Source organism: Lepisosteus platostomus, chromosome 2 (genome assembly GCF_059453375.1).
Source record: "Lepisosteus platostomus isolate fLepPlt1 chromosome 2, fLepPlt1.hap1, whole genome shotgun sequence".
Classification (NCBI taxonomy): Eukaryota; Metazoa; Chordata; class Actinopteri; order Semionotiformes; family Lepisosteidae; genus Lepisosteus; species Lepisosteus platostomus.
Window position 1 is genome coordinate 23,612,556 of NC_142612.1, and position 13,781 is coordinate 23,626,336.

At 33.9% G+C, this 13,781-nt stretch overlaps 1 protein-coding gene across 3 annotated transcripts in view; it reads right to left on the reverse strand.

Annotated features, from left to right (window-relative positions):
• Nucleotides 1-2,171: 2,171 nt before the first annotated feature.
• Nucleotides 2,172-13,781, reverse strand: part of rbm26 (RNA binding motif protein 26) — a 32,178-nt gene continuing 20,568 nt past the window's right edge. The window contains exons 16-24 of one of the 3 annotated variants that reach the window (XM_088603348.1): nucleotides 13,227-13,301; nucleotides 12,553-12,717; nucleotides 12,154-12,258; nucleotides 11,260-11,463; nucleotides 10,092-10,139; nucleotides 9,771-9,857; nucleotides 8,097-8,210; nucleotides 5,877-6,955; nucleotides 2,172-3,638 (exon numbers count right to left, since the gene is read on the reverse strand). In XM_088603348.1, the coding sequence (XP_088459474.1) occupies nucleotides 6,866-6,955; nucleotides 8,097-8,210; nucleotides 9,771-9,857; nucleotides 10,092-10,139; nucleotides 11,260-11,463; nucleotides 12,154-12,258; nucleotides 12,553-12,717; nucleotides 13,227-13,301 (888 nt within the window). In that variant the 3' untranslated portion in view covers nucleotides 2,172-3,638; nucleotides 5,877-6,865. The remainder of the gene's footprint in view (nucleotides 3,639-5,876; nucleotides 6,956-8,096; nucleotides 8,211-9,770; nucleotides 9,858-10,091; nucleotides 10,140-11,259; nucleotides 11,464-12,153; nucleotides 12,259-12,552; nucleotides 12,718-13,226; nucleotides 13,302-13,781) is intronic. The other 2 variants (XM_088603338.1, XM_088603329.1) reach the window with 2 other exon arrangements.

The window sequence follows — 13,781 nt, forward strand, 5'->3', positions numbered from 1 at the left end:
TCTCATTGAAGGCAAGAAAACCAGTAAACAATGTATTAAAACAATGCCAAAATCAGAAAAGTGTTAGAATAGGGTTTTCAGGAAAGAACTATAAAACTCAATTTCTTCATAAAAGACATGTATACACACAAAACTTTCACATACCTTTCTATGGTATGCAAACTAATATTTGTTCTCACCATTTCAGTTATCATATTTCATAGGGAATGCTTGTTTTTAAAACATACCAATACTCTGACAGGTATTCTTTGTAAGACATACATAGTGTACAACAATCAATTTAAAAAGTAACAAGAATCAATCAAAATATAAAATGAACAAGGATGATGCTTAACCAGACATCTCTCAAGGTTATTGACAAGTTAAGGTTTTTGACATCAATCTCAAATAAAGTTGCAGCTTGATTCTAATAAGAAACCGTCATTGCATCTCAAATAAGTTTTTGTCATATGTTTGCTGCCTGTACTATCTTTTGCTTATGAAATACACATTCTTTGCAATACAGACGTACAAAAGAATGTGAGTTATAACAAACCAGAGTTGATAATATCATAGAGAAAATATATTAAAGTGACAACGAGAGGAAAACATTGGTGAAATGGGTCATTAGCCTCTAAAAAAGGTGCTTATACCAAGAGGTAAGAAGCCAAGAAGATAACACACACCTGCAAGAAATTTGTGATGAAACCAAGATCCGTTCTGAAACAATTAGAATGAGCTAGAGTGAGACATGATGACAGCTAACTAGTTTAGTTCTAAGGATGATCTATATTGTAACAGTATCCCAGTGCACTCAATCTGTTTCTAGAAATGGTAGGTCTTGCTTAGTTTTAGGAATAAGCAACAACAGTAATCGACACCTAGAGTACACAATGGTGTATTACATTTTCAGAAGTCTGATAAAGTTCCTTAAAATAATTATCAAACTGTAAGCACCAGGCATTTAACATTATTGCACGTGCTCCGAAATGAGAAATGGTTGATAGACAACTCCAGATAAGGGCTGAATCCTCCAGCTGGTGGTGTAATTAATTGAGCAAATCAGTGATCAGTATTAGGTCAATCTACAAATTAACAAAAAATGGAAATACCTATTTCAAATCAATTAACGGGGAATTCGGCTACCATGTGTGGGCAGTTAGGCCTGTATGGGCCATTGCATAAAGTATAAGCCTTCAGAGTCTTCAATAACAAAGTCAATTTTTTTTCATTAACTTGGATTCGCAAATAACTAAATGCTGGCTTAAGGTATGAAAAATACTTTTACTTCTGCTTTTATAGGCCGTGTACCTTGTAAAAGTCATTTCTGTTAACGTGTTAGCAGAATGGCGATAATATTAAGGAACATTTTTTCTATAATCCAGGCGCTTGTTGGTTGTAATGTTACCCGGGTATAACGGAACTAGTCACACGCGTAAAGAAAAAATGGTTTCACGGCAGTATCAGTGCAGCACCACACGTTTGGGATGCTGATGTATTCTCCCATGCGTTGGCATCGGTCTTTGTCCAACCTGCACAGCTGTGTAAGCGTGCACAGCTACTATGTTTTCATTTTTTGGAAACAGTGATTTGAATATTGCTGTTACAAAGCGGCAAGAATATGAAGTGTTCTGCTAGTGCATGTGGTGGAGAAAAGCTGTTACTCTGGTACAAAACCTTGATGCTATAAAGCAATATGAGAAAAAAAATATTTACACCTCTGGGCTTAGTAGTGTGCTAAAAACAGTTTGAGAAATCAGTTCTTCACTGCAGAATTTTTCATTGTACAGTAATGTAAATACTGATGCATACTGTCATATCTATTTTTTAAGTTTTCTATTTTATATTATCACAAAAACATTAAACACAAGTAAAACATTCAAACTTATAACATAACAGAATACTAAAGAAAAAAATACCTTTGTTATTGTGGATCCAAGCTCTCTACTCTTTAATTCCCACTGAACCAATGGTTTCTATAAAACGATTTTCCAGACTGTCATGTTATAGCCTAAATACATGTACTTAAAATGATAATTCTGTTACTCATTATTAAGTACAACTGTCCTTCTCCAAGTATTTAGATTCTCACTTAAAAGACAGAACGTTGGAAATTGACAACTTTCATTTGCACTGCTCTGACATTCTCTAAAATAGTGCTTTTTCAAAATGAAGGACAGTGAATGAAACACTTTAGTCCAATTTTTATTTTCTAAACATGCACATGGCTGATAAACACTAATTGTACAAGAGTCCAGAAGGCACTGTTACATTATTCTAATTTAATACCTTTGGTAAACATTCAGTAAAATTCATGAACAATTCAGAAGTGATTCAGAGCTCTTCAGCTAGGGAAAAAAATACAACTAATACATATTACATTAAAAGGATTTCATCAATGGGTTTCTTGAAAGAAAATTTGTTTAAACTTTTGTTTGGGCTTATGATTTTACCTGCAAACTGCATTGTCCCTTTCATTTTCTTAATTGTGTATTTGCTTGCAGTGTAAGCCTAATTTAACCAAGTAGATGAACCAACATTAAAAGCTGGTGGGCTGGGTAAGTAATCCCAAGGGAGGACCAATGGTACTTTGTGTTTAAAAGCCACATGCAGAGAAGTATCAGTTAAGGCAAATTTGGGAGGGAACCTTAATGATAAACAATAAAAAGCAAGCAAATCAAATTTTTCACAATTAGTTGAACAACAACTGTGACAGGCTTGGTGCTGAGCATTTTCATTTCTGAGCTCTGATTTGGTTATCTGTCCTGTTTTATGCAAATGTGATGTGATGGGAGATGCTGGGAGCACTCATGCAGGCCGATCAGTCACAACAGGGGCTGTAGTCGGCACAGCTGAGGAGCCCAGATTAAATGGAGTGAACACTGATGGATAAATATGAACACTGCTGTAAAGCTCATAAACAGATCTGAGATCTCAACCTTACCTTCCCCCTACAACTACCTGTCAAAAGTAAACATAACAGCCACAACCCACAGTTGTGAGCTGCAGTTTTATAAGCCAATGAGCTCATTTTGACTTTTCTCTTAAAAATTGTGAAATCGGGCCCAGGAAGGTTAATGTTTAAATTTCTAATGTTCACTAAAGCACTTACTGTAACAGGAAAATTACCTGAGCTAGTTGTCAAAATTGATTGCGATGTCTTTTTAAGGGCAAAGCCACAATTTTGAAAAGGGAAATTCATGTCAAAAATAATTGCATTAATGGAGTCTCAGTATGAAGATATGATTGTCAAAGACTGATACTATTACATCTGAATAATGTGGTATTAAAAGAAAATAAAACAAGTTACCCAAACTGAACTAAAACAAGTAGTTTAAAAGCACAGCACTAGTCAAAGCAATAGTCATGAATATTTCTAAAACAGCCTTCATTAGAGCTAAAAATATAAACTGTAAAATATATAACATTACCAAGTAGTACGGTTCTATATAAAAAGGTGAGACTACTTGACCATTTCACTAATGGTACTAGGAGCATGAATATTCCTGCAATCTGAGTAACCGTTTGTCTTTAGAAAAATAAAGTCTTCAAAAAGCTGTCTCATATAAGTTTATAAAATATTTATAATTCATGCATTTTTTCTTCATCAAGAGTTGTCTTTGTACGGCCGGGCATATTTGGATCCAAGTACTGATGTTCTGGAATGATAAAAAATAATTAATGCAGTTACTTAGAAATGTTTTTATATCCTTTTGAAACTTTGCTCATAAACGTCAGTATTACACATCTCAAAACCTTCATTCTCATAATTGTGCACCATTATATCGGATGTAACTGATTCTGTTTTAAAACGTTACCATACTTAAGATCTTATAATTTTCATCATCAAAGCCGAAGTTAGTCTTGAGTTATCTGGCTATCATGCTATAATTAGTGCAGTTTTTTCTTGACTAAATGACCACGAGTACTCCTAAACAGTAGTTTGGTTATGCATGTTGTACGGAAGCTATACAAATTATACCAAATAATTGGGAAATTATTGGGAAACAGTACCATGTAGCCAATGCAGGCCAGAAAGGCACACAGATTGATCGCATAACAGATGCACAGCACAGACAGGACAATAAACAGACTGTTTACTGTGAACCCTTCAGTGAAGCTGCTGGAAACTCTATACTTCAACCCGTATCAATTGAAAAAAGGAAAACAATTCAATCAACTAGTATGCATATAGGTAGTATGGCGGCACAGTGGTTAGGATTGCTCTCCTCGCAGTGCTGATGTTCAGTTCCAGACTTGGGGTGCTATCTGCATGGAGTTTGTAAACTCTCCCTGTGCTCACGCAGCTTTCCTCTGGGTGTTCCCGTTTCCTTACAATGTCCAAAAACGTAGCGGTAGGATAACTGGCTTCTGGAAAAATTGGCCTTTGTGTGAGTGTGTGCATGTTTATGTGTCTATGTGCCTTGGGATGGACTGGCATCACATCCAGGGTGTATCCTGCTTTGCACCCATTGCTTGCTGGGAAATGGTCTGGCTCCCCTCCAACTCTGAAATGGAATAAGTGGTTAGAATAGGGATGAATGAATAGATCACATTTTTCTCTGGGCAGTCAAAGAGGCGATCAGCTTGGAGTCTGATAACCATCCATTAAGATAATATAGTTATCACAATGAAAGTAATATTTATTTGTATGCACATGTTTTCACACAGCAACATTAATCCATTAATGAAAGGGTAATGCAGCTGCCAACAACTTAAGTTAACAGCAAAATAACATGCTGAACACTTGCACTGAACTGCCCCACACCTTTGTGAAGTGCTTTTTTTATAGTTTTTAATAGCTATTACCCTCATTTTCCAATTTTCATCTCCTTAAAACAACTGTTGACATTGTACTCTAAAGGCTTCTGATAATCCTTTTAATTTATTGTTGAATTGTCTACAATAATGAATAAAATAGTTGCATGTTTAAGTCAACATTAACATCATCACTGCCACCTTACATGATTACATATGTAAGTTAATTAAATGATAACGAGATAATCAGGGCATAGTAATAGGATTTTTTAGTAAGTGGTTTTAGAAGAAACTATACTGACCTCTCAGGTCTGAAAGACAAATACAAATTAAAAGATTACTCAACAAAAACACCAGGCCCCTTTTAATAATACAATTTCAAAACAAGTAATTTTCATTTTAACCTGTTCTTTATTGCCGATTTATTTTGCTTATGAAAACGATTAGTTGGAAAGCTATCCAATTCAGGGCACGGGTGAGCCAGGACCTATGCCCGGAAAAAGCAATGGACTCAAGGCAGAATACATCCTGAATGGGATGCCAGTTAATCGAAAAGGCACACCCCAGACACAGATATGCAGAAGCCAATTAATGTCTTTGGACTGTGTGAGGCAGCAGGAGTACCCAGAGGAAACCCACACAGACAAAGGGAGGACATACAAACCCCATGTGGACAGCCCCCCAGGTCCAGAGTTGATACCAAGGCCTCAGCACTCAGCAATGCTAATCACTGTGCCACCATGCCACCCTAGTAGGCTACCTAATTTGTTGCAAATATTAAAAAGAAAAGGAAGGATTCTGTTGAGTTGAAGTCAAAGCCTGAAGTTAGACATCACCAGATAGACCCCACATAGAGCATTTTAATCATGGTATTTTAACTTGAAAAAATAAATTGTATATTCATTATAATAATTAATCAATAAGATGATGATCCAACACTTTCATAAAACCTTTAAGTTATATTCAAATTGGATACCATTGCAATAAGGTCTAAATTCAACTGTAAATGAATGCTGGTATTTATCTAATTTCATGACTAATAAATGCTATAGGCTGTAACATAAATTCCATTTTCTTTGTAAAATGGAAACTACTCAAACTGGGAATATCACCTGTTGTTCATCATAGAAATCTCTCACCTTTAAAAATCTTGCATCAAGGTAATTTGTTCTGCATCCAACATTTCCAAAGAACTAGACTGCTGACCTATAAACCAAAACATTAATAAGATTTAATTTTACTACAGATAAAAGAAGGAAATATGAACTTCAATCAACAATAGGTGTACCTTTTATACTCCAGAAGTTAATGCTGGTAAACTGCTACCCCTATTTAAAACTGGTACTAAAAAGTGTAACAGATCCAAAAGAATGTTCCAAAGGAGTTTAGCACTAGTTTTAAATATTTATTCACATTCACTATTAACCTTCCAATTGATTTCATTATGGAAACTATTTGAGTTACTTTCCAAGAAATACTTTAGACATAACCATAAATGCCCATTACTATAAAAAGTTAATTCAATTTGAATAAACATTATGAAAAACAAGAAACAAGTCTATGTGAATGCTGTTTTTTGTTCTAATAAAGCTGATCTAGATATGGACAATGTTTAACATTTCCTTATATGATGCATGTTTTATTCTAGAAGATATGCTTTACAATCCTTACCTTAATAAATACGATGTCAAATTCAAACACGTTGGAGAATGGAGTTTTGCTCTTTTTAGGAGAATGGGGGGTGGGGGTTTTGAAATGGTCTTTTATTCTTTTTTTTTTGTTATTGCTTTTTTCATTTTTTTTGCATTGTATTACAGACCATTTCTTTATTTTTACATAATAAAGCCAAAAAAGGATTTAAGCAAAGCAGTCATAATATTCATTAAAACCTTACATAAAATATGTACACAAAACCAACAACCAAAAGGCTAATATACATAGTATACATAGTTACATCTCATTATTTACAACTGTTTCAAACAAAACTAATAAACATGTACCTCTTAGCAGTACTTTCTTTGCAAAATTGTATTAAATGTTAATTTCTAATCAAACTTTACTAGCTTTTAAAAACTATTTCAAAGAAAACAAGAATGCCATCTGATGTAGATGAGTGTCTATGACTAATTCATCTTCGCCAAGACCGTGGTTCATTGTCATCATCCTCTTCATCATCATCTTGCAGCAATGTATCATCTACTAAGGACTCCTCCTGAAACTGAAAAACATAAGGCATACTGCTAAACATAAAAAGCACGCATATTTTGTGAAGTTGAATTTTTCAGTCTCATACTAAAAGTTCTCAAAAACAATGCAAAGGATTTGTGAATAACAATTGTGGATGTATGAGGAACCAGAATGCTGAGCTGCAACACGTGTAACACTTATCAATGTGAAGTGCATTCAACATTTTCAAGTCACCACTGTCAATAACATAGTAACAAGGTAATTTAAAAACTTTAAAAAAGGTCATTTCAAATACCAGAATCATATGCTATCTGCTCTATTTCTGAAACAGTTCCATTCTGTTTTTGGGTCCCTAGGGTTTCAAAATTTGTATAATTTTCTATTAGCCTATTCTATATATATATATACAGCAGCCCAAGGACAATCAGTGACAAAAACACATTTTATTTTCATAGAACCATGTTCTGGTTAAAAAAAGAAACTGATGTTTTGTCAAAACTAGTAACTCATCTGGTATTTTTTAAACTAGCAACATTATAGAAGCATATTTTAATATCCTTTGAAAATTTCACCACAATTTTCATTTTTCCATTCCGATGTGAATCCCATTCAATTCTTCGTCTACAATGGAAGCATGTAAAGCACAGCAAAGTGTGAAGCTCAAGTTCAGATGCCTTTTTTAATCCAGTTATTCTATTTTATTCCATTTTGTATCAAGTCTATTTTTAAGATTGTCAACGTGTTAATTTATTTCATAGGAGTTCTCTATCTAGGAGTTAAGATAAAATGGTTTGCATTTTTAAAATTGTAAACGTTAAATTTATGACAAAATAAGGACAAGAAGGTGGACAATTTCAAAATTGAGAGGTAGTCGAGCTCTGGTGAAATCTGGCACATTAAGCACAAGTCTTACTTTTCGATAATTTTTTATAAGAACAAAAAATGTAAAGGGAGGTTGTGGACATTCCTTTTCTGTTGAGTAATGACAATAGCATTTGCAAACCAGCAACAAAAGCATAAAACATATTTTAATCACTCAAAAGTACAATAGATCGACATTTGAATAAGAGTTGTAAAAACTTAACAACTTTAACACTAATTTTGAGCTAATCTTTTTTTCCTTTACATGAAATACATTGTGAATATCATAAAAAAAATCAATATATACTAACTTCCTCTTCATCAGGTTCCACTTCCTCAGGTTCAGCAGTTGTAAGAACAGCAGCAGGTTTGTGCCAAGCCAGTTTAAGATCCTGATTATTAAACTTAGCTCCATGAATGGCAGCCTGTAATAGAGAGTAGAACTTCAAGATTCCCTTAAGAATACACTTAAACTGCACAGAGATTAAGAGGGCTTACTATGGAGCTTAACTTCTTTGTTCCTTTGACATGCAAACACCACTTCCCACTTTATCTCTTTTATGATACTACACCTTTGGTCACCCACAATGTTATTGGTGCCTTTGATAAAGATGAGCAAAACAGGCTGTATGAAATAAACACAGGTATTGATTCAATGAAATCAATTACACATTCCTCAAAATTACAGATTAATTTAAAAACATTATCACAATTACTGGTACCCTTGTTTTCAGTATTTTGTGCACCCTTCTCTTGCAAGGATAACAACAGCTGTTTTTGATACTGTTTTTAGAGATTGGAGAACACATTAGGAATGATCTTATACCATTCCTCCCTGCAGAACCTTTACAGATCCTTTATATCCTTTTGTTTGCGCTTAAGGACTACCCTCTTTAATTCAAACCACAGGTATTCAACAGGGCACAAGTCTGGAGAGATGGCCATTGCAACATTTTGATTTGGTACTCAATTAACCATTTCTTTGTTGATTCTGATGTGTAATTGGGGTCAAAGCCTTGCTGGAAGTTTAAGCCTACTGGCAGAGACAAACACCTTTTTGGCTGAAATGTCTTGGTACTTGGTCGAGTTCACTATGCTGATGACCTTAACAAGGGCCCCAGGACCAGAGGAAGCTAAACAGCCCCATATCAAAATCCATCACCATATTTTAAAGAAGGTATGACGTTCTTTTCTGCTTAAGCATACTACCTTTGATGCTAAACTCCTGTTAGCGTGTGCAGCCAAAGAGTTATTTTTGTCTCATTTGATCAAAACAACTGGTTCCAAACCAAGTCTCAATGTCATTTAGCAAAGTCCAAGCTCTTATGTTTGCTAGTAAAGACTGTTTTGGCCTGTGCACTTTGCACCACTGGACTCACAAACACCAATTGCCAAATGTGTTGAGGAGTTTGTGCACTACATCCCAAATGTTGAATACCACTCTTTGTGAGTTCTTGGCACACCATTTGTTTTTAAACTGGCTGCTCACAACCCAAATTTGCAGTCAACTGATCTATACTTATTTTGTATGCCTTCTACTTCCAAATAACACCGATATAACAATATCTTTGACTTTGCCTGGTGTTGTCCTTTACTCCTGATGTCTTTCCCTCAAAGTTCCATGCTGACATTACCTTAAAGACTATTGCCTGTGAAACACTGGCAAATTGAGTAATCTTGACCACTGAACCTCTCTTTATACAGACTCTAATCATCCCTCTTTTAAAGTAATAGATAAATAAATATACCTGTAAAGCTCTTTGAGTGGAGTGTCCAGAAAAAGCGCTATATAAGTGTAAGCAATTATTATTATATACAACTAGACCTGTCCAGCATTATTTGCTTAATGCATGAGCCATAAATGGGAGTAATTTGGTGATTTCAATATACTTGGTGCCACTCATTTATCCCACTGCTTTCAATTTGTCCACTGGTACATTCTAAAGTACCCACAATAATAAAGTTATATTTCAAATTGTACTTACAATTTCTGCTTCTGCTCTTGTCTTGTAGGTAATGACAGCATTAACAGATGAGTCATCAATCTGACAGTCTTCAATCTCACCAAATTGCTTTGAAAAAAGTAAAATAAAGTTTAACTTTAAACACTATAAAATGTTAGTTTTATTAAGAGGACTTAACATAAAACATTCATTACTAATGTAAATGAGGTGAAAGTAACAAATGTAAACCTTACCTTTTTAAAGAGTTACAAAGTCCTGTAAAATACCCATATATAAGATAAAGGCTAATGTAAAAAAGTACATTTCTACTTGCTATAATAAATAAAACCAATTCAGCCCTACCTTTAACTTCCCTATTCTACCAGGAATATCCTCATCAAGGCTGGCATCCTGCACCAGAATGCAACAGCTAATTTCGAGTTATGACAGAAGAGCCTGCACAAATTATTAAAAATGCTACATATATTTACTTGAAAGCACATTTTACTGTGCTTTTAAAAAATAAAGGAACAAAACAGAAATTATGCATACCGTGGTGTGTCAACAGTCACCTATTTAAGAAACATGCCCTAAATTCTAGCGTTATAAGAAAATAGTTAATAGCATATAAACACTAGTTAGCTGACCAGACCAACTATCAGAAAATGCTCATGTTTGACAAGTTGTGACATGAGAATGAGAAGTTTCTTCTGAATTACCCTTTTTTGGCTTTAAAAGTTTTTATTTCGCCATTTAAAAGTATAAATTTTGAAATCAAAGCCTACTATGTGTAGTTAGCTCCTATAATAGCTATTATGGAAAACAAAAACATTATTAAAGGCTGTATCAGACTTTTAATTCTGCTTCATTTACAAAGTTAAAGTTAACACCCAGGGAATAGTGTCTCCCTTATTTGGGCTCATTAAAATGACAACTTTGATCAGTAAAATACACATATATATTGGTGTGATGAAGAGTACTTTTCAGGATTTTGTGTTTTAAGAACAAGCATTCACTACAAATATGGTATATGAACATTAAATCTGGGTACAGAATTTAATACTCTTGTTTCATGCCATACAAAGTAAAATATTTTCTGGTCCATCTTGACAAAATGTCACAGAAAAAAACATCTATATAGCTCAATACGTTCAGTGATCCTTTTAACATTATTTTCTTAAGATTCAGATGACAAACTATCCCTGTCTCTAATTATGTCTACAGCTATTAACAAATACCTGATCTATAAAGTCTGATCTTTATTTGTAGGTGTTAAACCAACAGATAAAGAAGGCCAATTCCAGTACTTCAGACTTCACAATGAATTAAACATTTTTGTTCCCCAAATATGAAAGCAAATACTCTTACACTAGCATTTTTAATCATTAAAAATAAAATGCACCACACTGCTTCTTCAACCTTAAAAGAACCTACAACATTGTAGCACAAAAAGCTACAGAATTACTTTTAAATACAACACACTGTGAAATGTCTGTAATAGTTTTAAGCTTTCAAGCTTCAAATTACTTACTGCAAAATGTGGGAGTAAGTCTACCCTGTCAGATTCTGTAAAACCAGAAATCTCTAAAGCTCTTGGTCGGTGGTCCACTACAGCATGAATCGGTGCCCCTCTGCCCCTGCCACGAATTCCTCTGCCACGGCTCCTTAGGGCACCACGTCCTCTGGAATGGACCCCCCTTCCACGCCCCGAGGACAAAATTCCCCTTTTGGCAGCCTGATGTATAAAAAATGTCCAAGACAAACGGAACAAAAACAGACTTGAACTTAAAACTGTGCAGAGATCTTACCAGGACACACTGCAACTAAGCACAGCTCAGACCATGGCAAAGGTATTTTACATAGTAAAGTCGGTAACTTAGATTAAAATGTCAAGTTTGGCTTCAGTTAAAAAGGTTACATGCATTTCAATTTACTTAATGGTCATCAATACTTCATGATTTATAAAGTTCATTTTATGGACAAAATATTAATGAATATTCATTCAAAACACATTTTCAAAAGTATAAGATGCTAATAAGATAAGCATTAAAGGGAGCTTAGAGTTAATAAATATGCACACAACTTTTAATTCCATCGAAATTTACAGGTTATATGTATAATAAATAGGATACTTATGGATAAATTTATCTAAAAGTGCTGACTTACATTTCATGAAGTACTGAGCATTCACATCAACAGTGAGCTAATGTATAAACGTTTCTTACAAAGCAAATATGCCATAATAAATAGTTTTGTTAATTTTACATACAATACTAAAATACAAATGCTGTATCCTTAAATTAACAGTGCCACCTTGTGGTTTCACCGAGGATTACAAATATAATGCCTTCAGGCCTTTCATACCTAAAAGGTCAAACTGCAATATTTCATTCCAATTAACAAAAAACAAAATTAAAAAAATCACCTCTAGCTGAAGTTGTGTGTATTTCTTTCTTAGTGGTGCAATATCTTCTCCAGCCTGCATTTTCTTATATAAATCCAGTTCAGTATCCAGGAGCTCCTTCTGTGTCTGAAGAGATTGTTTTAAATATACATAACGCAAACATTTGACATGTCTTTATATATATATAGACATACAATGTTTTACAACACTCCAAATGTCCTCACAGATATTATAAAAATTGAGTGGCAGTGGGTCACAATGTTATTTTTATAACTGCATTATAAGAATTAAAAATCAGACTTATGGGTCAGTACGTCTGTAAAAGCAAGATGGATATTTACAGCCAAAATCTTACGTTAAACATCTTGGAGGCCTTCATTAGTACGCTGATGCACATTTATGTTAAAAATGTCAACCTACCTGAGCCTTGGTTTTTAAGGTTTTCTGAGGAACGCCACTTGAAATTGCTTTTATTTCATCATTTAGTTTAGTTATATTTTTAGTCATTGTTGCCAATGTCTCCATAATTTGAGCCTTGTCTTCAGGTTTCATGGATTTGTTCTTCTCTATTTTTGATATTAACATCTACAAATAAATGAAGCATTTAACTCATGAAGTACATTAAAAACACAAAAAATTAGACTTTCAGAATTACATCTGTCTCTATCACAAAACTTTACACTTCAGTTTTGCTTGGTAGGGTAGATTTGGGAGAACAAAGTAAATTGTTTATTCCCGATCTGGAATCTGCCCAGAAAAAAATGCTGTACTATTTAGAAGAGAATGAATTATGTTGGATACTTCCTATGACATCCTTAGCTTTACATTAATTTGTCATCTGTGACCACATCCAACTAGATGAGTGGTGCATCTCACTCTAACATCTCTGAAAGCATGCAAATAGCAAGTCATGGTCACAATAACGAAAACCACAAATGGAAGAACAGTATTCAATGTTTCTTAATTCTACAATTGTTTTTAAAGTCTAAAGAGCATTTTAGTTTACTTTTGGTCAAGATCAAAAAAGTCTATTGAAGCACTTAAAACAATGAAAAACTTTCTGTAAATACTACAGAAAAACACACCGTTTTTACCTTTTGTGTTTCAATGTTTTTTTCCAGTATTTCCTGCTTCTTCTTTCTAACATCTTGCTGGAGCCTTAAAGCTTCCTGTAAGATTAATTATTAAAAGTGTTTTATTAGCAAGATCTTTTGTTTGACAAGACAATGTGAAATGCTGACTTGTGAATTACGTAAGCCCTGAAGCAAACCGTCTGGAAATCTTATCTCAATACTAACATTCTTTTCATTTAAATATCAACCTTTTTTTATCTGATCTCAATATTACAGAATAGAATTGCCTTTAAGGGATTTTTTCAGAAGTCAAAGCATCCCAATCAACACTTATAACTATAACTGTGTATTTAAAAAAAACTTTTCATATTAAAGTCAGCTGGTAGTATGTACATGTATTCATGAAAAACATGTTATATAATTCATGGTAAAATCTGAATTTATTTTTGCCTGGCTATGTACAGTGCCTTTATTGTTAAAAACTACGCGCATTTTTGTATTTTTAATACATTTGTAAAAATTCCTAAAAACATGTTTTCACTTTGTCATTATGGATTGATGGCATAAAAGAATCAA